We start from the raw sequence: 21,904 nt of genomic DNA on the forward strand, positions 1-21,904 counted from the left end.
AGGAGGGTGTATGAAGGATGAATGACAGGAGCCTCAGACGTCTCCAGATGCTTTCTTAAAGCATCACTGTGTGCAGACAGTGCATTTCAGGGGTGAGATAAACAGTCCATCAGGGGAACCGGACACCTTCCTCCAACACCTGCTGGTTCCAGGCTTTTCCAAGGCAGACTTGTCATTCATGGTGAGAACCTGTGGTCTCTGAGAAGTAAGTCCTACTGATTATTTCACCAACAAGTTCTCCATAATTCATTTTTAAAAGAAACAGAATTAAACCTGAAATATGTCTTTAAAAAGAGATGGGGAGGCACCACGCCAGAAGCTGAGCGGTTCACGCAAGGCTGCCTTGTTGTCTGAGTTCAGTACACAAGCCTCGGGGCGCTGTCAGCACGGAGGAATATTTCAGTGGGATTACCTGAGCTCTTTGCTGCTGCAAAGACGGATGCTTTCTAAGTGGAACCTCTTCTCACAGTGACCAGGCATGATGCCGAGTAAAATAATGGTCACAAAGAACATCACCAGGCCCCTAATAAGAAGCTGTTGACAGAAAAATTGCTCTAACCTTCATCAAAAAGCCAATAAATGTCAAGGAAGGGACTAGAGATGCAGCAACTCACAAATTCCTTCTCCAGGGGCTACTGGAGGGGAGTTAGGGGACCACGCACTTGCTCAGCCTTTTTCCTGAACGTTGCTAAGGAAACTTCCGGAAAGCTTGGATTGTTTATGGGGCTGCTCACCCTGACAGTCTCGAGGGGATGTCACCAGGAAGGGCACCCCAGCTTCTGGTCAGAACATCCTGCGTTGAATACCAGGGCTGGCTAGGTCTGTATCTTTTTAGTCATCTAGACCTTGTCTGTGTGATGTCACAGTTTGTAAGGTAACTGGGCCCTGAGATCCCTTCCGGCTTGAAAAGCTAAAGCTTCACGTAGAAGATTCCATCTGCTCACGAATGAGCCAGAATTGATTTTTCCTCTTGGTTCCTGTAATACTTATTTCCTGTGGAGTTCATTTAGCCACCAGTCAGGTGGTTCCACTGTAACGTGCCTTCCGTGGCTAAATCTTGTTTCCACTTTTTTGTGAGGGATGGGGGGTGTTCCCTGAGTGACTGATGTGAATCTATCCCTTGACTTAGTTTGGGTTCCCCAAAGGCGGACCCCGAATCAAGGGCCCGTGTGAAGGCGGTTTATCTGGAAGGTCATCCTAGGAAGCACAGGTGAGGGCGTGGGACCAGGTGAGGCAGGAAGGAGAAAAGCAGACGAAGTTTGTGTTAACGAGCAGGTCAGCGCTATGGGTGGTGGGCTCAGCCCTGCTGGTCCTGCCTGAGAAGACACAGCCCCGCACCTGAGAGCTTCTCCCTCTGACGGCCAGGGTCCGGGGTGGTTATCCACACACCCCACCTGCTGTGTTGAGGGGTGTCCCTGGAGGCCTTACCTCCCTGCCACTTTGAAGTTTGTGTTGAAGGCTGAGCCCGTTACTGGAGGGCCAGCACCACCGCAGAGGCGGAGACAAAGTGCTTGGGTGCGGGTCTTAGTCTGCTCGCTGTAACAGAACACCTGGAGGACTGGAGGACTTAAAAACAAATGTATTTTCTCCCAGCTCTGGAGGCTGGAAGTCCAAGGTCAAGGTGTGGGCAGGTTTGGTTTCTCCCGAGGCCTCTTTCCTTGGCTTGTGGACAGCCTTTCCTCTGTGCATAAATATCCCTGGTGTCTCTCCTTCTGCTTATAAGGACACTAATCCTTCTAGATTAGGGATCCATCCTTATGACCTCATTTAACCTTACTACCTCCTTATAGGCCCTAGTTCCAGATACAGTCCCATTGGGGACAGGGGTGGTTCAACATATGAACTTTGTGGGAACACAGCTCATTTCATAACAGGGGAAGCTGTTATCTGTGGAAAGTGCCCACCACAGCTGCACGTGGTATGGAGGTGGGTCACGGGGACATGGGAGGCGGTCATCAAGTCTCATCTACGTTAATCCTCCAACCACTTAGGAGCCAGGTATCACTATCATCCCCCTTCTAACCATGAGGAACCTGAGGCTCGAAGAGGTGAGACGACTAGCCCCCACATCACACAGCAAGTCACAGGGCATGGGCACAGAGGCAGCCCAACTACCTGACTCCCATGCATGACAGCTATTTTGTATTTGAGTTTTAACGTGGTCATGACTTATCTACTAGACTAAGTTCCTGGAGGGTCGGAATTGTCTTAAAAAAACCATCGCGTGATGCCTCGCACAGCGCTCTGCAGTTTAGACTCAATCAGTACATGGCAGTGATGTTTTAAAATCCTTTCAACTGTTTCTTTTGGACATAGACCCAGGGGAAAAAAAATCCATGCAACTGAAATAAAGGAAATTAAATCTGCTTTCATGGGAACATGGTAACTTGTGTGTGGGGGGTTCACCACTAGGCTGGCAGGAGGACAGGTGTGACGGGTCCCTGGGGTGGGGGGGCTGGGTGGGGTGAGGGGCACAGTGAGTGACCCTGGCAACTGTCCATCCTCCTTTAGGGACCGGGCGGGGTTGCTGATATGGGATTAGGGGCTTGAAGAAACTTCATGTGTGAAAACTAGACAGACTGACTGGGTAACTTAAGGGATAATTATCAAAGGATCAGAATAATAACTTTGACAGCAGTACCAAATGAGCCAATTTTGGTTTAAATAGGCATATTAACCATTTCAGTAGAGTCCGTCAAGAGCAAATCTATTAGCTGTCTTCTCCCCTTGCCAACCAACCATATATTTTCTCTCTGTTCTATCACCAGAAGTGTAAGCATTTGGAGGCCAAAACATGCTTCAGCTGTGCTTTAAAGAAAGAAAATGGGCTTTTTGGAACCCTGGATCTGATTTCATCCAAAGTAACTCCTGAATACCGACCTACACAGAGACACCATCAACTTCCATGGACCTACAGAGAAAACATGGATTTAATTCACGTTTTGCTGAGCTATTCAACTTTGCAAAACTGATTTAGAAAATGTGGTCTGAGAATTTTAAGAAATTTCTCATGTCTGTGTCACAGGCCTGTACGGGGTGAGGGTGTGTGGGGAAACTGCACCCTGGCTGCATTCAACTGGACCCGGAAGGTCTCATGGGAGATCTACGCTGTGCCGGGCAGTGTCCAGGCGCTGAGAAATAAACAACAGAGGACTGATGTGGCCCGGTAGGAATGCACACTCTTGTTTGGGGGCAGGGAGTGTGATTCACTAGACTGTGATTTAAAAGAATAATTCAGGGCTTCTCTGGTGGCGCAGTGGTTGAGGGTCCGCCTGCCGATGCAGGGGACACGGGTTCGTGCCCCGGTCCGGGAAGATCCCACATGCGGCGGAGCGGCTGGGCCCATGAGCCATGGCCGCTGAGCCTGCACGTCCAGAGTGTGTGCTCCGCAGCGGGAGAGGCCACAACAGTGAGAGGCCCGTGTACCGCAAAAAAAAAAAAAGAATAATTCAGTGTGCTTCCTGCACAACAGAAGTGTCTACAAAGTGATGGAATGTCGCCGTCACCTCAAAGCCAGTAAGAGGGGCAGCAAGGTGGCCTGGGGTAGAGTCCGTGCTCAGAACCCGACCCCCTGGATTTCAGACCTAGCCCTGCCCCCTACCGGCTGTGTGATGACAGGCAAGTCACTTAGTATCTGTGTTTTAGTTTCTTTTCTGTAGAATGGGGTTCATAAAGCCTAGTGCATAGAGACTTTATGAGGATTCATGTATTAACATCCAGAAAATGCTTAAACAGTGCCTGGCACAGAGCAATCACTACATCAGTCGAAGCATTGATAAGCTTTAAATCACACTCCACTTTGATAAACACATTTTTTTTCCTGTTTCTAGATTCCTAGAAATTTCTAAACGTGGCCAGTACCATCTCAATACAGAGTTAGGTAAGGTAAATATTGAAAACATACAACAGAAAAGGGAAAGATTTCTTAAATCTGTGAACAAATACTTGCAAATTGGGTCAGAGCTGAGACATTCCCGGGCAGGAAAGGCAGCTTGGAAGGAAACATCGTTGTGAAAATCAGCGAGGACGTCAGAGGAGCATAAACCCCACAACACTGGACTCACCCGGCCCCCAGCCTTCCCTCCCCCTTTCCTGTGGGACAGCGGCCTCCCCTCCCCCAGGGAGCCAGAGGGGGCTGGGTCCTCCCATCCTGCAGGCCCAGGACGGCCTGCCAGCTTCTCGGGGCGGGGTGGGGGGGGGCTCTGTTTGGGACCTGAAAAATACATTCTGGCCTCCAGAACATGAAAGAGAAACCCTTGCAAGACTGAAATTTCATGTTTATTAACAGTAACAGGTGAGCTTCAATAAAGCTGATTTGAACTCTGGCCTCTTGATGACTGCCAGGAAAGCATAATCATTCATCGGTCAAATATTTTAAAACCATTTAAAAGCTTAGTGCAGTGGGTTTTCAGAGGACGGAGAGAGGAAGGGGGGCCCCTAGACAAAATTAGGATGATTGCCGATTTCACTCTCTAGGTGCTTCCCAGCCGGACATTTTAAAAAGGTTCAGGTGTGGCCCCCAGGCTCTGAGGCTCCATAATGGATTTCTCGTTCTCCAATGTAATCAGGTGTTTTCACTGTTCATCACTTCTAGGGAAAGAGGCCCATCTCCTTTTGTAAAAGAGCATTTTCTCTGAGCAAAGCTACCTGTTTCAGGTTTCACAGCAAGTTTCCGTTGCTGTAGAATCTGCAGTGTCAGAACCGGGAGGACACGAGGGTCCCAGAAGGGGACCTGGGCGCTGAAAGAGGCTCCGTCACCTGCACCGTCACACAGCTAGATGGTGGCAGTCCTCGGACTTGAACTCGGTGTTCTTCGAGGTTGAATCTGTGCTTCTCCTGCATCCCCTCGGTAAGCAAAGCTGTGTTGCCTTGGCTCTGCCATTTCTGATTGGTTTCCTTTAAGTGCATTGGTTGCCCGTCTCTCCAGGTTGAAACTGTGATCTTTTTGGTACACTGGGAGGACTGCGGTGTGGTGTCAGAGGCATGGGATTCAGAGTCATATAGATGCTGGCTCAACTGTGGCCAATGCCTTAACTACTCTGAGCCTTGCACATACCAGGGGAGCAGAGAGAGCTCCTTCTGAGGGCTGCCTGGCAAGAGTTTCGGCTCAATAAATCTCCTGGCAGGCCCCCCATTTGTTGGTGTAAAATTAGTCATTTATTCGCGCCATCTGTTTGTTTTTTTGGGGGCTGAGTCCGGCCTTGGGAATGCTCTCTCCCCCAGGCCATGCAGAATCAAAGGCCCCTTTCGCTGACTTTCTAGCCCCTGAATCTGCTGGTGTGGGATCTTCTGGGCTGAGCTCAGCAAAGCTCCCTGAGCAGTAAATGGTACAGAGGGAAAGATGAACACACGAGGCTTTCCAAAAGCAGTCATCTGTGGTGGTGATCAGAAAGTTTTCATTCATGTGGAAGGAAGCAGAGATGCAAATTAACCCCCAATTTGTATTTGCCTTGGGGGTGAATTATATGACACTGGTGTTTGGGTAGCAGATTTTCCTTCTGGATTATTTTCTGCTCCGGTGATTATTGAGATTTATAGCGAGTCCCTGAGGCACCTCAGCTCACAGGTTGGGAAGCCAGCCCAGAGGCCAGAGGATTTCCTGGTTGGAGGCTATAGTGCTGCTCATACAGAAACTGGAAAGGCAACTTGGTTTTCCTTGGAACGTGTGAGAAGGCTTTGCTAACTTTCTCCAAAGCCCGGAGTTTATAACACCCTCTCCTCACTGTGGGATCTATCAACAGCCACACAGCAACTCCCACGGGGGGCAACCCGCAGGGGCCCCACTGGCAGATTATTTTTGAGCAGATCATGACGGCCAGTCCTTCACAGCCTGGGTTGAAATTTCAGACAGTTGTTTATCAGATTCGTAGTAAAACTCCACTGGTGATTTGCCAATAGTCAAATCCCACGTCCCCGGTGCACCGGCAAAGTCCTCCAGGGGGCGCGCTTAGTCCAGCCCTGGGTTCCGGAAAGCTGAGGGGCAGGGGTCAGGTTTTCAGGCCGGCCTCCCTCCAGCCCAGGCTCCCCGACAAGGTGGGCAGCCGGCGGGGGGGTTGGGAGGAGGGCATCCACGGCTTTATCAGCAGAGTCTGGGACCCTCCCTCTCCCCGGTCTCCACCACCCATCTGTAAGCTGGAGGTGATGGTGGCCCCACTCTGCTGGATTCTGGTGGTGACTGAATGAGGATGTACAGGGGGTGCTGGTGTGTACTGGGCTCCAGGGACTGGTGGCTCTGATGATCTTTCTTCTTCTGAGGAACATTCTCAGTAACAAGCTCCTCCTTTCCAAGAAAACATTCTTTTTTACATTTATTTTATTTATTTTTGGCTGCATTGGGTCTTCGTTGCTGCGTGCGGGCTTTTTCTAGTTGCGGCGAGCAGGGGCTGCTCTTCATTGCAGTGCGCGGGCTTCTTATTGCAGTGCCTTCTCTTTGTTGTGGAGCATGGGCTCTAGGCGCACGGGCTTCAGTAGTTGTGGCTCGCAGGCTCTAGAGCACAGGCTCAGCAGTTATGGTGCACGGGCTTAGTTGCTCTGTGGCATGTGGGGATCTTCCCCGACCAGAGCTCAAACCTGTGTCCCCTGCACTGGCAGGTGGATTCTTAACCACTGCACCACCAGGGAAGCCCTCCAAGGGGACACTTTTTCACCTTTCTAAACTCTGGCAAAGAAAAAAAAAAAGGCCAATCTCAATAGAAACCCACTAGGGGACCTCCCTTCCAGGGGCTGCTTGCCCCCGTGATTAGAATGAGAACCACCGGGTAGAGCCTCACAGGTCTCTGTCTTTGGTACTAATTACATTTACGGCCACTCTAATCATAGGTAAAAAAAAAAAAACATTGGCCTTAAAAAACATGATCAGCCCCGGGTGTGAGCTGGCGGAGGAGAGGTCTGGGACATTTCTGGGGCCTAACTGGACCAGAAGCCAGAAAGTAAGACGTTTAGGTCCTAACCCACCTTTGGGGAACTCAAATGCTTGAGGCTAGTCTGGATTCTTTACCAGAAGCTGAGCAGAGTTTGGAAATGCTTCCAGAGGAGGCGATCCTTCATGGGGAGAATGTGTGTTCTGTGTCCCTCCTTTCTCTCCCTGATGCTTTCATCCTCAGGTTTAGCCCAGGGTCCGTGTTCCCAGTATCCTGGTGGCAGGGACCTTCATTACAGAAGCACCAGGCACCTACTAGACGTCCATCAGCACAGGCATCAAAGACAGAGTTCATTGATTTTCTTCTCTCAACCAGCTTACAGTCTGGTTGGGAAGTTAAAATTACCAGTCTCTCTAAGTAGGTAATCTTTAAAAGACCCCATAAGATTATCCCAAAGCCAGAGGCATGATTATTTCTCAATAGAATCAGGAAGATTTTCAGAGGGGAGAGCATCTTGTGAAGATCTGCAATGTTTCTGTCGTGGGCACCTGGCACCACCTCCACCTTGGGGGCCCTTTCCGGTCACAGAGTCGGGCTGAAATCCTTCCTTCTCGCCTCAGTTTTATCTTCACCTTCTCCCATGGGGTGGTGGGGGGCATCCCCTCACCTAAGGTCCTGGGAAGGAGCGTCACACATGGGCTTTCTTGTGTGCTCACAGCCCTTCTGCTCACGTTAGCACCCGACTCTCCAGGTCACCCCTTCCCTAGGGAGTGCCGACTCGTAACCCAGACCCCATGCACTGAGACGTGACTGATGCTGGAAAAGCAGGCTGGCTCTGCTACAGTCACGAGGCAGCGGTGTTGTCTAGGGGTCGGAAGGTCACGGGTGGGGCCGGTGGAGGGGGGACCCTGAGCGCTGCCCACTGGGCTCACGGCCCCCGGTTCCTCTGATGAGGCCGCTCAGTGTGACCAGACGGGCTTCCTCTTCTGGAGGAAGGCCTTGACCCCCTCCTGGCCATCCGGCAGGCCCAGGTTGTCCACCATGGTCTGGGAGGTGAGGTGGCAGGCGGTCCTGAGGTCCCGAGCCAGCTGCCTGTAGAAGGTGGCTTTGCCCAGCGACAGCACAGGCCGGCCCGGCGAGGCCACCTTCCTCGCCATCCGCGTGGTCTCGTCCTCCGGCACCACCCTGCTCAGCAGCCCGTGGAACAGGGCCTCCCGCGTAGAAACAGGCTCCCCGGTGAAGAGCACCTCCAAGGCCACCTGTGGGAGGGGACAGGGGCCATTACTTAGGCACTGGTCATCCTGCGACCCAGTGCCGCCCAGGCCCCACCCGCCCCACTTCACTCTGCAGAGACTGTTTGTACCGTGACGCTTGGCCCAGTTACCTGCTCCTCAAACACCATGTCCCCCATCACCCCTGAGGTCTTCCATCCCCAGACTCCTGCCAGGGATGGGATCCATGAGCACCCAGGAGACGGGGGGACACTCCTCATTTCCTTCAGGTCACGTGTCACCACTCTATTGAAATCACAGCTTACACCCCAGCACCATCCCCCCTTCTGGCTGCATTGTCTTCCTTTGCACTTTCACCATTTATTATATATGTTACACATTAATTTTGTTTATTGTATTATCTCCTTTGTTGGCACATAAACTTCACTAGGGTCAGAGACTTTTTTTTTCTTTTTTTACTGTTCTGTTTATTTCTGTATTGCCAGCACCAGAAGAGTACCTTGCACATAGTAGGCAGCCTTCAGGATATTTATTGGTGAGTGATTTAAGGAGTGGATGGATGGAGGCAAACACAGTACAGGAGAGGTGATGCCACAGTCCTGCAGAGGCCAGGTCAGAAGGTGACACGGCTTCCACTGGTTCTTTCTCTCCAGCTGTTCAGCCTTGGAGCCCAGCTGCCACGCCGTGAGGAAGCCCAAGCCACACTGAGGCTGTGCTGTGTGTGCCCCTCACCAGCCCAGCTGAGGTCTCAGCTGAGAGGCAGCCTCAACAGCCAGATGTGGGAGCGGGTGGGCCCTCAGACCACTGCCCCCAGCTGTCATGCTCCCCTTTCAAATCTTCCCAGCTGAGGCCACGGACATTGTGGTGCAGAGATAAGCCTTCCTCTCTGAGCCCTGTCCAAGTTGCAGATTCACGAGCTAAACAAATTACTATTGTTTGGAGCCACTGAGTTGAGGGTGGTTTGTTATAGATCATTGGACTAGCTTGCGGTATCATCAGCACTTAGGTCATGTTTTTCAACCTCAGGGCTATTTTATGTTTTGGACCAGATAATTTTATTGTTGTGTGGGGCTGTCTTGGGCATTGTAGGATGTTTCTGGCATCCCTGGCCTCTATCTACCGGGCAGTAGTACCCCTGTCCCAACTTGTGACAATCAAGGCACTGCCAGATGGCCCCTGGTGCCAATATTGCTCCCAGTTTAGAACCACCGATTAAGGTGGTTTTTTGAATCATGAGACTAGATGGTATCATGGAGGGATTGGGCTTTGGTGGAAGAGGAGAGGCCAGAAGGCGGGTACAGATGCCATCATAGGTACAGATGGAGCACACAGTGGACTGGACTGGCCACCAGGGACGAGACGATGTTGGCCCCATTTTCTCCTCTGCAGTTAGGGGAGAGGACTAAATCCCAATGTTGTCCAATTTTGGAAATTTCACGATGACATGTTGGAGGCAGCAGGAGCTACAGAGACTCTTTCATAGTTGAAGAGGAACAGCATTGTCACTGCAAAGCACGTTTGAAGTGCCTGTTTGAATGTGGAGCTAAAAACCGGTGCTGCTGATCCAGGGCTGCTAAGTAAGACGCCTCTGAAGACTCCCAGCGAGTCCCAGTGAAGGGACCCAGGGGGTCCGACCTGGGGAAGGAGCAAGAGAACATGAGAGTCACCCCCTGCCCCGGGCACTCATGTTCCTGACCTGCCTTCAGCTTCCTACCTGGTCCTACCTGGTTCATGGCCCTCTCTGGCATCAGTGTCCTTACCTGCCTGGTGGGGTAACGCTATTTAGCACCACATTGAGTTATAGGGGTTGTACCCACACGGATTAGATAATAGAGTGGCATTCCCTGAGAAAAAGAAAGCCTATTTTATGGCGAATTAGCATAATCTTTACTTACTGTTTCCCCTGAAACTTCAGATGAAAGAAGAAAATACTTCCTCTCACCCTTTTCTGTAATCAACCCTTGTTAGGGTCCCCCGAACAAGGTGGTGATTTTATACTTCCTCTTCCCAGAGTATCTGTATTAAAAGCAACAGAAAGAGCTTGAAACCAAGGCTGGTCTTCAAGGCTGACCCCTGGTGTCTGATGTCCCCAAGTTCCAATCCCACTTACCAACCACACGAACTTAAGGGGGCAGTTTAACCCTCTGAGTCTGTCTCCTCCTCTGAAAAAATGGGAGTAAAGATTCCCATTCTCCTGCAGAATTGTGAAGATTGGAGAAAGCTGTGTAAAACTTATACTACAGTGCAGGGCACCCAGGAGGCCCCGAGTAAATGCAGTGCCTGTTATTAACAGGCTTCTTCCTCCTGTAAATTTGTATGAATCTCCAATGTTGGCTTCAGGTATCAAGGCCCCTGATTATTTAAAGCAGAGGGGTCTCTGGGGTTCCTCAAGGCACGTGTAGGAGAAGAACTAGCTGGTGGTGCGTCAGCATTAGGGCTGCGATTCCGCAGGACCGGAAGGGAAGGACCTGACGGGATCACGGGTTAACTTCATCAGCCAGGAGACCTCCGGTGAGTCACTGAGACCCCAGTCCTTCCGTGAGGTGGGCTGTTGAACATACGCCTGTGGTGGCCACAGCGTCACCGTTCACATGCAGATTCTGACGCGGTGGGTCTGGGGGGACGGGCCTGAGACCCCCGGCTCCCAGGCTCTCTGGTGATCTGCACGCGGGCTGGGTAGCAAGGCTTTCACTTAACATCCTCTGCATCTTGCAAGTTCTACTCTGATCTAACCAGACAATTAGGAATTCAGGTCCCGCAGATGCACAGAGTTACTGTGGGTAAACTGGGGGAAGCAACTGCTCCCGCGGAGACCTGACTGGTTTGGAAACCGGGGCTCTGGTCTTTCACGTGCTCCCCCTGCCCGTGGTACCCACTGCTTTAGGGGCTGGGCGAGACCAGCTCTGACTGGGGGAGGGAGCAGCTGCACCAGGCAGGCCGTCCATACGTGCAACGAAGATGCATATTTAACTCAAGCCGGGGGAGGGGGACACTTTGCACACGTGGTAAATGATTCACGCCCAGGCTCAGTCTGGCTGGAACCCGAGGGCTCCTCGCCACGGTTTCTGCAGGACAAAAGGCAGAGTCCTCCGCACGCTGGGCAGTTCCCTAGGATGACCAGCAGAGGGCACTGGCGACCCACACCTGCCGCCTCAGCCGTGTTTAAAGGGGTGGAGCCTCCCGACCCGGCCACTTTGCAAAGGCACCTGCTAGTTTTGTTTCCTGGCGGATGTGCAAGGGGACGCTGGCCTGTCACCCACGCAGGTGGCGGCCCGTGTATGGATGCGTCCCTGTGGGTGCAGCCAAGCACTGACGACAGGCAGGTGTGTTTTGGTCGGTTTTAGATGTTTGTGAATCCCTAGTTTTCCTCCTGGGGGGGCCACGCAGGTGAGATTTATGCAACATGGTTCTGAGAACTGGGCTTCCTGGGAATTTAAGGCCTGTTTTTGACAAAATTTTTTTCCCTTCTTTCTTCTCAAAAACGAATTTAAAATTTGACACATATGATCAATTTTTAAGTTTCTGGGACTCAAGTATAAGCCTTGATTTTTAAAGTTTGTTTTTAAGATTTTTTTAAATGAGAATTTATTTTTAATTTTTGTCTGTGTTGGGTCTTTGTTGCTGCGCGCGGGCTTTCTCTAGTTGCGGCGAGCGGGGACTACCCTTCGTTGTGGTGCTCGGGCTTCTCTTTACGGCGGCTTCTCTTGTTGCGGAGCACGGGCTCTTAGAGCGCAGGCTCAGTAGTAATGGCGCACGGGCTTAGTTGCTCTGTGGCATGTGGGATCTTCCCTGACCAGGGCTTGAACGCACTCCTCTGCATTGGCAGGCAGATTCTTAACCACTGTGCCACCAGGGAAGTCCTAAAGTTTGTTTTGAGAAAGAATAGATTCTTATCTGGAAAGTAGGCCTGAACAGCAGCAGGTTGGCCAAGCAATCACCTTTAATGTGCAAAAGGCCTGGAGATTTGATTTGCACAATTATAAAATACTTCGTTCATAAGCTCTGACGATAACTTTGTGATGCATTTTAATTTAATGTGCTGGCACCAAGCAGGGACTTAAGAAGTATTTATTGAATTAATATATAACATTTAAGGTAAATGTGTATCCTGGTGGGATCCAGACACCCCCCTAAGTCTAAGGACACTGGAGCAAGCTGTTGTGTTCTGAGGGTCACCTTTTCCAATGTGGAACCCATGTCCAGCTGGTTTTCATAAGTGTGTGTGTTTGTAGGTATCTGTCACCAGAATTTTCTCACAAACACACATTTCTGTAAAAGCTAATGAGGAGGTGCATGAAAGGCAGGTGTGCTCCCCTGAACCTCTTGGTCCTGCGGGGGCTCATTTCTTTTGTGCCCCTGCCATATGAGCAACTGCTAATTTTCCTAGTTGATGCTAAAATGGTTAATATATTCTAGAAAGCAATTTAGTTTCCCTTCTTGCTATGACTCTGGCACCCCATTTAAAAACAGATTTCCAGTTGAGAATGAGGATGTATTTTTCTAGAACAAGGAAACCACCTGTTTCCACTTAAGAGCTGTTCAGTAAACATTCTTTATGACGTTATAGGATGGAGGAAAGCTTTGTGAAGAAAGTAGACTTCACTCGGGTTAGCAACGACAGAACAACTCTGGCACTGCAGCTCCTTCTGGGGCAGATTCGACACACCATGTACAGGACATTCCTGCAACCACTGCAAACCTGACACACTCCGTGTATCAGCTACTTTCAGTCCGTTCTGGAAGGAGACAGATTGCTGGCAAACAGGAAGCCAGCGACAAAGTGTCCTAGCCTCTTATACTGGCATATGTCACCATGTTATTATAGCTCATGGGCAACCTTTCCATGCAACAAAACTGTGTCTGAATTGCATTTCAAATAAGAGTGCAAAAAATGTTCACCTTTATGAAAACAAAGCGTATCTAAAAACCTAACCAGCTGTATTGAGGGGTAGGCAAGAATGAAAAGCAGTGATTTACAAACTGACCACCCCTGGGATAACCTCCCAACACGAGACATTAGTACATTCAGCCAGCTCTGCTTTGGGCAGAATGTCCTGAATCAAACGGTACTTGCAACAGGAAAGTTCTGGAACTCACCCTCACAGGCACTGGAGGATCACAGCTAGCAAGTGGGTGCAGGGAGTTCAGTGACCTTTCTCGGCACCGCTCTCCCCAAGGCCACCCCGGGGCTGAGCAGAAGAGCCCGATGTTCACGCCCGGCGTGGCAAAGGAGGACTTGTCACTCGCTACAGCAGTGTCACAGCTGGCAACCAGCTGACACCCGGCGGCAGTGGCCAGGCCGTTCACCATGGCGATGATGGGGACCGGGTGGGTCTGGATCAGCATCATGACCTGAAGAGCAAACACACCTGCTTCGCTTCCAACCAACAGTGAGGTGCGACAGTAACACTTCGGATATTGTGTGACTTTGCTGTTTTCAGAGCCCTTTTCATATGCTATCAGTGTATCAGAGTCTATGACAAAAGGGTAGGGGAAGTCACAAAGAGAATAACTTTCATTAAATATTGACGGTGAGCCAGACTGAGTGATTTGGTCTTCCTGAGATCCAGGAGGAAGGAACCAGGACACCAAGGCTCACGGGGGAAGTAACCCCCTAAGGCCACCAGATCTGCGAGGGGGGCTATGGGGTCTGAGCCGCCTCTGTCTGACTCCAGGCCCCTGGTCTGTCCCTAAGCATGACTTCTGTGAGGATGCTGTCCCCTCAACCGCTCCCCTAGCAACCCCGCTGCAGAAGAGGGCTGACTTTGACCTCTAGGGAACAAGCAGTTCTGTCCCAAAGGTGCCTGCGTGGAGCTCTTGTGTTAAAAGTCTGAAACAGGTGGGAAAGGGCCTGGGAGGTAATTTCCTTAGTAATTACTTCTCCAATTACCACCATGATACTCTCTCAATTCTATTAAGATAGTGGGGAACACCCCGCTGTCATCAAAATGAACAAAATTCCAGGACTTCCCTGGTGGCGCAGTGGTTGAGAGTCTGCCTGCTGATGCAGGGGACACGGGTTCGTGCCCCGGTCTGGGAGGATCCCACATGCCGCGGAGCGGCTGGGCCCATGAGCCATGGCCGCTGAGCCTGCGCGTCTGGAGCCTGTGCTCCGCAACGGGAGAGGCCACAGCAGTGAGAGGCCTGCGTGCCGCAAAATAAATAAATAAATAAAATAAAATAAACAAAATTCCAAAATGCATTGGCACAGAGAGGGGAGCTGGAAACTGGCTCAGGTGAGACCCCTCCCCACCAAAATCTCCAGAACTTTAACTTAGTTTTGCAGCTTATGAAGTAACTTGGCTAATTTCTCCATTTTTTTCCATGACACTCTAAACAGATTGTGTTACTATGGTGACTTCAGCGTATAAATATTTGCCCTTCGACCCCGGCAGGAGGGAGGGGAGGCGGGGACCTGGCCTTGCTTCCCACGCAGCCGCTCCAAGGAAAATGACCTTCACGGATTCCAAGGTTTTGCCTAAGGAACTTACCTTTTGTGTTCATGAACATTTGGTACTTGTCAGCTTTATTATATAAAATGACCAATTATATATTTAGGGATATGATATCATATTCCTGACTTTGGGGGTTCGCCTTTTGAGAATCTGGTAGCTAATGACCCTCCTCCAGAGGAATGCACATATATGTACCAGCACCCCGAACTGTGGTGGGTATAGGGGGTTCGTGCACATACGTGAGGATGGGGAAGGTGAGGGGCAGTGCTGCTTCTCAGTGGATACAGTAGCAAGCAGGCTGCACAAGAGCGTCTAAGGTCTGGCTGCAGAGACAGAAAAGACTGTTTCAGCTCTGAGTGTCATCCGTCACCTGATCAACTGAAGGTATGAAGAGTCAGTTGGCTGTGACTTGGGTGGCACAGTCTGTCTCCTGCCTGTCGTCTAGGAAGGGCTGAGATTCCACACAAGCTGGTGGGAAATACTTAGGCAATCCAGTAGATCACCAACATTAAAAATATCCTACCCTCGATCTAGGAATTCTAAGAAATAATCTGAAATAGGGCAAAAAGCTTTCTGGACCAAGATGTTCACCAAATCATTATTTTATAATAGTAAAAACTATAAATAATATAAATATACAAAAATAAGTAAATGGCTATATAAACTGAAATATATTCCAATGCAATGGAATGCTACATTCTCATTACAATGAAATTTTCTGAGAGAAATATCAGCATGGTGGTCTGCAGTGAGGGTGCTGGGGGCTGACACCCCAGCTATCACTTACTTTCTGCCTGTCCCTCAGCCTTCACATCTGTAAAATGGGTATAATTATAGTAACAACCTTACAGAACAGGAAGATTATGTAAATTAACATGTCTAAAGTTCTCAACATATCACCTGGCACATAGTAAGCATTCAATGCTACGATGATATTATATACAATTATACTGTATAATCACACCCATGTATGATCATTCAAACAAATGGGTACACATGGGAAAGGATGAAAAAGAAATACAGCAAAATATTAATTACAGTTCTCTCTGGGTGGTATGATCATGGGTGTAGTATCAGTAATTTTTCTTCCTTTTGTTCTTCTAGATTTTCCAAATTTTCTATAAGAAGTATCTATTACTTTTTTTTTTTTTTTTTTTGTGGTACGCGGGCCTCTCACTGTTGTGGCCTCTCCCGTTGCAGAGCACAGGCTCCGGACGCGCAGGCTCAGCGGCCATGGCTCACGGGCCCAGCTGCTCCGCAGCATGTGGGATCCTCCCGGACCAGGGCACGAACCCGTGTCCCCTGCATCGGCAGGCGGACTGTCAACCACTGCGCCACCAGGGAAGCCCTATTTATTTATTTATTTATTTTTGACTGTGTTGGGTCTTCATTGCTGTGCACGGGCTTTCTCTAGTTGCGGCGAGCAGGGGCTACTCTTCATTGCAGTGCGCGGGCTTCTCACTGCGGTGGCTTCTCGTTGCAGGGCACGGGCTCTAGGCGCACGGGCTTCAGTAGTTGTGGCACATGTGCTTAGTAGTTGTGGCGCACGCACTTAGTTACTCCGCAGCATGTGGGTTCTTCCCCGACCAGGGCTTGAACCCGTGTCCCCTTCATTGGCAGGCAGATTCTTAACCACTGTGCCACCGGGGAAGTCCCTCATTCTTTTTTGAATCTGATATTTCCACTGCTGTGTGTCAACTTGGATCCTCAGTAAATAGCCTCTGTGCCATTGTTTTTTGGGAAACCACTTTGATGACTGAATTTATTTCACTGCGTTATTAAGAATAACCATTTTCTTTGGAATGCCACTTCAGTTTTGCTGCCATCTTCAGGTGGCTGTGATAGTTGTTGTTTGGTTTCTCATAAACATGTTCTCTCCCAAGTACAAAAGTGATTGGTAGCTGATATGCTTATAGCCCCAGAAACCATATTTTGGGGGTGGTGGAGAGAGACTGCTGATAAGTCTTCCAATAAAATAATGAGTGTGCTCGCTCTAACAAACCTAAAAAGCTGCCATCCCATCGGTGACATATGCTTAAATTAAATTCTAAGGCCTAAGGCAAAATTGTGTAAAAAGATGCCAGCCCTCAAATGCCCTTGATTTGTCGTGTGTCCTTTGGCCCAAGTGCCGTCAGAGGACTCTGAATTGCAAGTTCACTCTTCAACCCCGGGTCACCAGGCTTCTGTGCCTGCCACTCCACTAAAGCTGTTGCTGCCAAGACTCTCCCGATTGCCAGAACCAAACCCAGTGGCCGCTGTGGTCCTGCTTGCCTTCTGGAAACACGTCCCTCCTCCCCCGTTTTCCTGGTGCTTCTCTTGCTGCTCCTTCTCTACTTCTGTGATGGGCTCCTAGCCTTCTTCTCAGCCCCAAATGTCACGACCCTCAGAGTCCCCTCTTTTGCCCTCTTCTTGTTCCATACACTCCTCTCGGGCAACTTCACCGTGGCCTTGGCATCAGCTACCACCTCTGTGCTGACCACGCCCAGTCTTTGCCCCACTTCAAACCTTTCTCTGAGCTCCAGACCCACAAGTTCACGGGCCCGCTTCTTGGACTCCTCCACCGAGGCGCCCCTTGGGCGTCTTCCCCCAGTAACCTAAGCGGCTCCTCCCCCTTCGCTTATCTCAGAAAGCCATCCTGGATTGCCCAATGGCTCCGTTCCTCATTCCACAGGATATCAAACCCAGTGGATAATACCTCCTCAGAATCTCATCCGTCTGAATTCCCCCAGTGGCTACCTTGGTTCAGAACATGGGATGTCTTGCACCTGGAGCTTTAACACCACCCCTCTTGAGAGAGGATCTCTTTAAGAGTGAGGTCACCACCAGGGCAGGTGATAAAAGTGTAAACTTTCCGGGGCTTCCCGGGTGGCGCAGTGGTTAAGAATCTGCCTGCCAATGCAGGGGACATGGATTCGAGCCCTGGTCCGGGAAGATCCCACATGCTGCGGAGCAACAAAGCCCGTGCACCACAACTACTGAGCCTGTGCTCTAGAGCCCGCGAGCCACAGCTACTGAGCCACAACTTCAGTGCCACAACTACTGAAGCCTGCACACCTACAGCCCGTGCTCCGCAACAAGAGAAGCCACTGCATTGAGAAGCCCGCGCACCACAACAAAGAGTAGCCCCCACTCGCCGCAACTAGAGAAAGCCCATGCGCAGCAACGAAGACCCAACGCAGCCAAAAAATAAATTTATTTTAAAAAAGTGTAAACTTTCCATTCATGGGGCAAGAGATGGTCCCTGTAGATGCCGCAGTGAGCTGTCGGAAGGCCATCCTATCGGCGTAAACCACCAGAAGGTCCAGGAGGCAAGACACTGCCAGAGTCCCACACAGGGGAGACACTCAACATGTATCTGTTGACTGAATTCATGAACAAAAAGAGCATTTCTGTTTTTCACGGCCAGTTCCACCAACTGCTGTGGATTTTCACCTCGTCTAGGTTTTTGGCATCTCTTTTAAACTAAGTGGCAAGTACCCTGAGATGGCACAGCAAGAGTGAGGGCGCGTTTGGAGGCGGATGGGCCTTTCCCTGACTCCTGGCAACCCTAGCTCCTGGCCACGTGAGCTCCAACAGGCTGTTACCTCTCTGAACCCTGTCAAGTGGGGATAACGTTATCTACCTAGTGGGCTGTAGTAAGGGCTGCGATAAATAGTGTGTAGCACCGAGCACAGGACCCGACTCTGAGCTGGCCCTCACTACACGGCAGTACTGTCACTGAGAGAAGCAGCTTTGAAAAGGGACACTTGAGTGAGTTGCTCCAGATCACCCACTTAGTGCCTGACATTGTTCTGCTTTAGCGCTGGCCTCCGGGCTTCCTTGCTACTAAACCGTTCCCAGCATGTATGAGAGATTGTTCCCACCATCCCCCCTTCTGATTCATATTTAACTCTGGAGAATCAGTGAGATCTTCTGTTGCCTGGCTGACGTGCCAAATGGGCCAGATTTGCAAAAACAGAAGTGCCCTTGAAAATGCGCAAGAAGGGCCCCTGCCCGGGCCCTCTTCTAGCGGTGCCCCTCCAGGTGAGCAAGGAGTCCACTGGGAAGGTGGGATGTGCCCACCTGGAAATCACCACCCTCTTCCACACCCCGCCCCAGTCACCTGAAACCCTGGGATTCCCTGGCTCTGCAGTGGGCACCATTAGGCCCAGAGGGTGGCTGTGAGCAGTTGTCTGTAGGGGGTGAAGGATTAGACAGATTGTGGGCATGCTGCACGGGATGTCTGCAGACCTGGGTGCCAAGCCCCTGGCAAAGCAGCAGGAGGGAGCGGTGGAGAGGTGGGGCAGGCAGGCAGCACAGGGTGGGAAGAAAAGAACAAAGCTGCAGGCTCTCCCCTGCTTTGGGGGAGTTCCTAGGAGCCTGGGGATTGTAAATTCCAACACAGCCTTCCAGGTCTTATGACGGCCTACTTGTGAGGGGAGGAGAAGAAAACATATTTCCCAGCTTGATTTGTAAGGTCTGAATACTCAGACATGCCACCTAGGCCTCCCTCTGCACTCTTGCCTTGGCCAGGCAAACGTCAGAGTGAGGCCTGGATGGGGCTGGGGCCTTCTGCCTTTATCACGCCACCGTCCACTTTCAAGTTTGTGCCCTGGTATGTTTTTGTAAAAGGGTTTTAGGCTTCTTGAGCCAAAGGGCAGAGCTCAGTACCCTGTGTCCTTCAGCCTATTTATTTGCCTGCCCTCACGTGGGCACTTCTGGATGACGGCCAAGGAGCAGCTCGGCTATGCCTGACCTCGCCTCGGAGCCAGGTCAAGTTTGTGAGGCACAGAAGCCTTACTGAAGGGCTTTCTCAAAGGTACAGCAGCGGTGGAGCCTCCCACAAGGCTGCCCACGCTGAGCCCAACTGCACTGTCGACTTGGCCTGGGTTTAGAGGCAATGCTGGAGCCCTCCCAGGTAGCCCCACTTAAATCCTAAGTGTGCGTCCTGCAGGGTCTCGAAGGTCACTGGGCCCAGGCAAGGGACGTCTGTAAACGCAGCATCCGCGGATTCCCTCCGCGTCGGACTTCTCCGCCGGACCGATCCGTTGTGATGGATAAACTGGGCTCCGTGGCGGGCGGAGCTGACCACTGACCGAGCCTCGCTGTACTCCGCGTGGGGTGGCGCGGCCGGCGGCCCGGCCTCCTCCGCCCCTCTCTCTTCCCGGGTCCCGCCGGCCACCCTCCCTGGGAACAGCCCCGCACGCCCGCGGGCCGCTGACCTGATGCCGTCCCGCTGCCGCGTGCTGGTGGGTCGCGACCCCGGCTCCGGCCGCCCGACCCCGGCCGGTCCCCCGCTGCGGAAGCCGGCGGTGAGCGGAGGCCATGGGCCGCGCCGGAGCCAGCCCGACCCCTTCGCCCCCAAGGCCTGCAGGCCCGCGGCGGCGGCCATGGCGGCCAGAGACGCGCCGGGGTCGGACGCCGCTGAGCTGGATGCCAAGGACCGCGGGCTGTGGGCGCTCCGAGGGGCGCGGGGGCGAGCCGGGCCGCTGCGCTTCGACTGCTCTGGGCAGCGGGCAAAACCGAGTCGGGGATCGCAGGCCCAGGCTTCGACCGGACTCTTCTCCCAGGCCGGACCCAGCCCCCGCCGCCCCACCCCCGTCACCCCGTCCCCGGGTCCCTGCCGCCCCGCCCCACCGCCCGGGCCCCCCAGTCTTCCGGCCCTGCCCCGACGCTCCGCCCCCCGTAACCCCTCCCCTGGCGCCCCGCCCACCCTTGCTCCACCCTGAGCCCCGCCCCCGATATCCCTACACCGCCTCTGATCCCTCCCCCCGCGCCGCCCCGCCCCCGGGATCCGCCACAGCGGATTGGGTCCTTTGCGCCCTTCCTGGGAGGAGTTGAGGGCTTGGTTCTGGGGTGAACGACTCTAAACCTGCAGGCGCGCTCTGAGGGTTTTTTCCCTTGCAAGGCCAGATGAAAGGGTTTAAAGGAGGCGAGGAGCGGTGTAGCTTGCTCCTTTTTTTACAACACCAAGAACATAGTGGTTTGCCTAGATGAGGAGAAAAATGAAGTGTCGGCAGGTAGCGAATGATGTGAGCTAGGGACGCCACCTTTTTACAAATTGCTTTATCCTTCCCATCCTATCCCAGGCCTCGCATGTGATCCCAGATCACTACTTGAGCTGTATCCCACTCAGGTATTGGCTTTTGAATGCTTTGTGTCTTCTCTTATCGAGAACCCGTGGGATCTACGTTTATATCTTGCGTTTTCCCAATGCACCAAGGAGGGAAAGGGAGGCCCTTTTCAGGATCTAAGTGGCTGGCACGAGACAGGGCACATCCTGCGGCTGAGAGCTGAAGTGTGATGAGAATATCCTCATTGTCATTTGCTGGTTAACTGCTTCCTGTATTCGTTAACTTCCTAAAGTCTGGAGACTTGCAGGATACTTGGAAGGAAGGGTCTGGGCCCTCAAGGATCTTCCAGTCTGTAGGGTTGACACCATGCCCAGGACCCTCCTCGGGCTTTGACACTGAGAAATTTTGCAAGGATAACAATTATACGAAGGCATCCACAGGCGGGGCAGTTGAGGTGGCACAGTGGCTTAAAATAGTCACACACTGGATTCCTTTGAGTGAGGCCCCCTTTAATTCTCAGCTTCATAATTGGACAGATCACTTATGTACAGAATAATATTTTGAAATATCAATTGGCATCTCTACCAACACCACCACTCACTCCATTTCCTTGGTCCTTGTTCCATTCAGGCAGTTGAGGCAGAACTCTGAGACACACAGGGGCAATTCCTGGCTTTCAATCTGTAAAAGCCCAGCCTTGGGATTGGAAAGAACACCATGCAGACATAATAGATCTGGGGAGCAGCTGATGAATAGGAACAAGGCCTCTAACCTGAGGCCAGATTAAGGTCCCCCAGGTTTGAGGGCAAGGATAGGGCAAGTAGGACTACAGGAAAAGCCAAAAGAGAGTGGGATTCGGGAAAAAGGGTGTGCCAAAGCCTCCTGGAGGAGAAGTGGGAGTAGTGGGAATAGTGGGAAGGATTGCTCCTTTCCTTGGTAGAACTCCAGGTCACTCCTGAGACTCTGGGTGGCACAGAATGTCTGGGCAGATGGACCTAAACACCTCATAGAATTTCCCATGGTCAACAAACTTGTCCCTGTCCTCTGAGAGGGGATTGGAAACAGCTGAGAGAGGTCTGGACTTGAGGAGGCCCTGAGGTGGGGAACAGAGATGACTCAGCAGGTCTGGACTGACAAGTTGAAGGCAAGGTGGGGACGAGGACATCTCGGGTGGATGCTGTCACCTGTACCCTTCTGGTAGACTGGAATATGCTGAGGTGACAAAAACAACTACAACAAAAACAAGTCTATGTGCCCCAAACAACCAAGCCTCATTTCTCACTCACACTACTGTTCTACTGCAG

At 51.6% G+C, this 21,904-nt stretch overlaps 1 protein-coding gene across 1 annotated transcript; it reads right to left on the bottom strand.

The window, feature by feature from the left end:
- Positions 1–4,256: 4,256 nt before the first annotated feature.
- On the bottom strand, positions 4,257–20,117 carry ECHDC3 (enoyl-CoA hydratase domain containing 3). Its single transcript, XM_082618721.1, is given in 4 exon segments — positions 4,257–8,119; positions 13,245–13,282; positions 13,285–13,686; positions 19,426–20,117. Coding segments are annotated over 4 exon segments (1,233 nt in total). The 5' UTR covers positions 19,919–20,117; the 3' UTR covers positions 4,257–7,819.
- Between the last annotated feature and the right edge of the window lie 1,787 nt (positions 20,118–21,904).

Source organism: Mesoplodon mirus, assembly GCF_964341445.2.
Source record: "Mesoplodon mirus genome assembly, chromosome: 4".
NCBI classification, from domain to species: Eukaryota; Metazoa; Chordata; class Mammalia; order Artiodactyla; family Ziphiidae; genus Mesoplodon; species Mesoplodon mirus.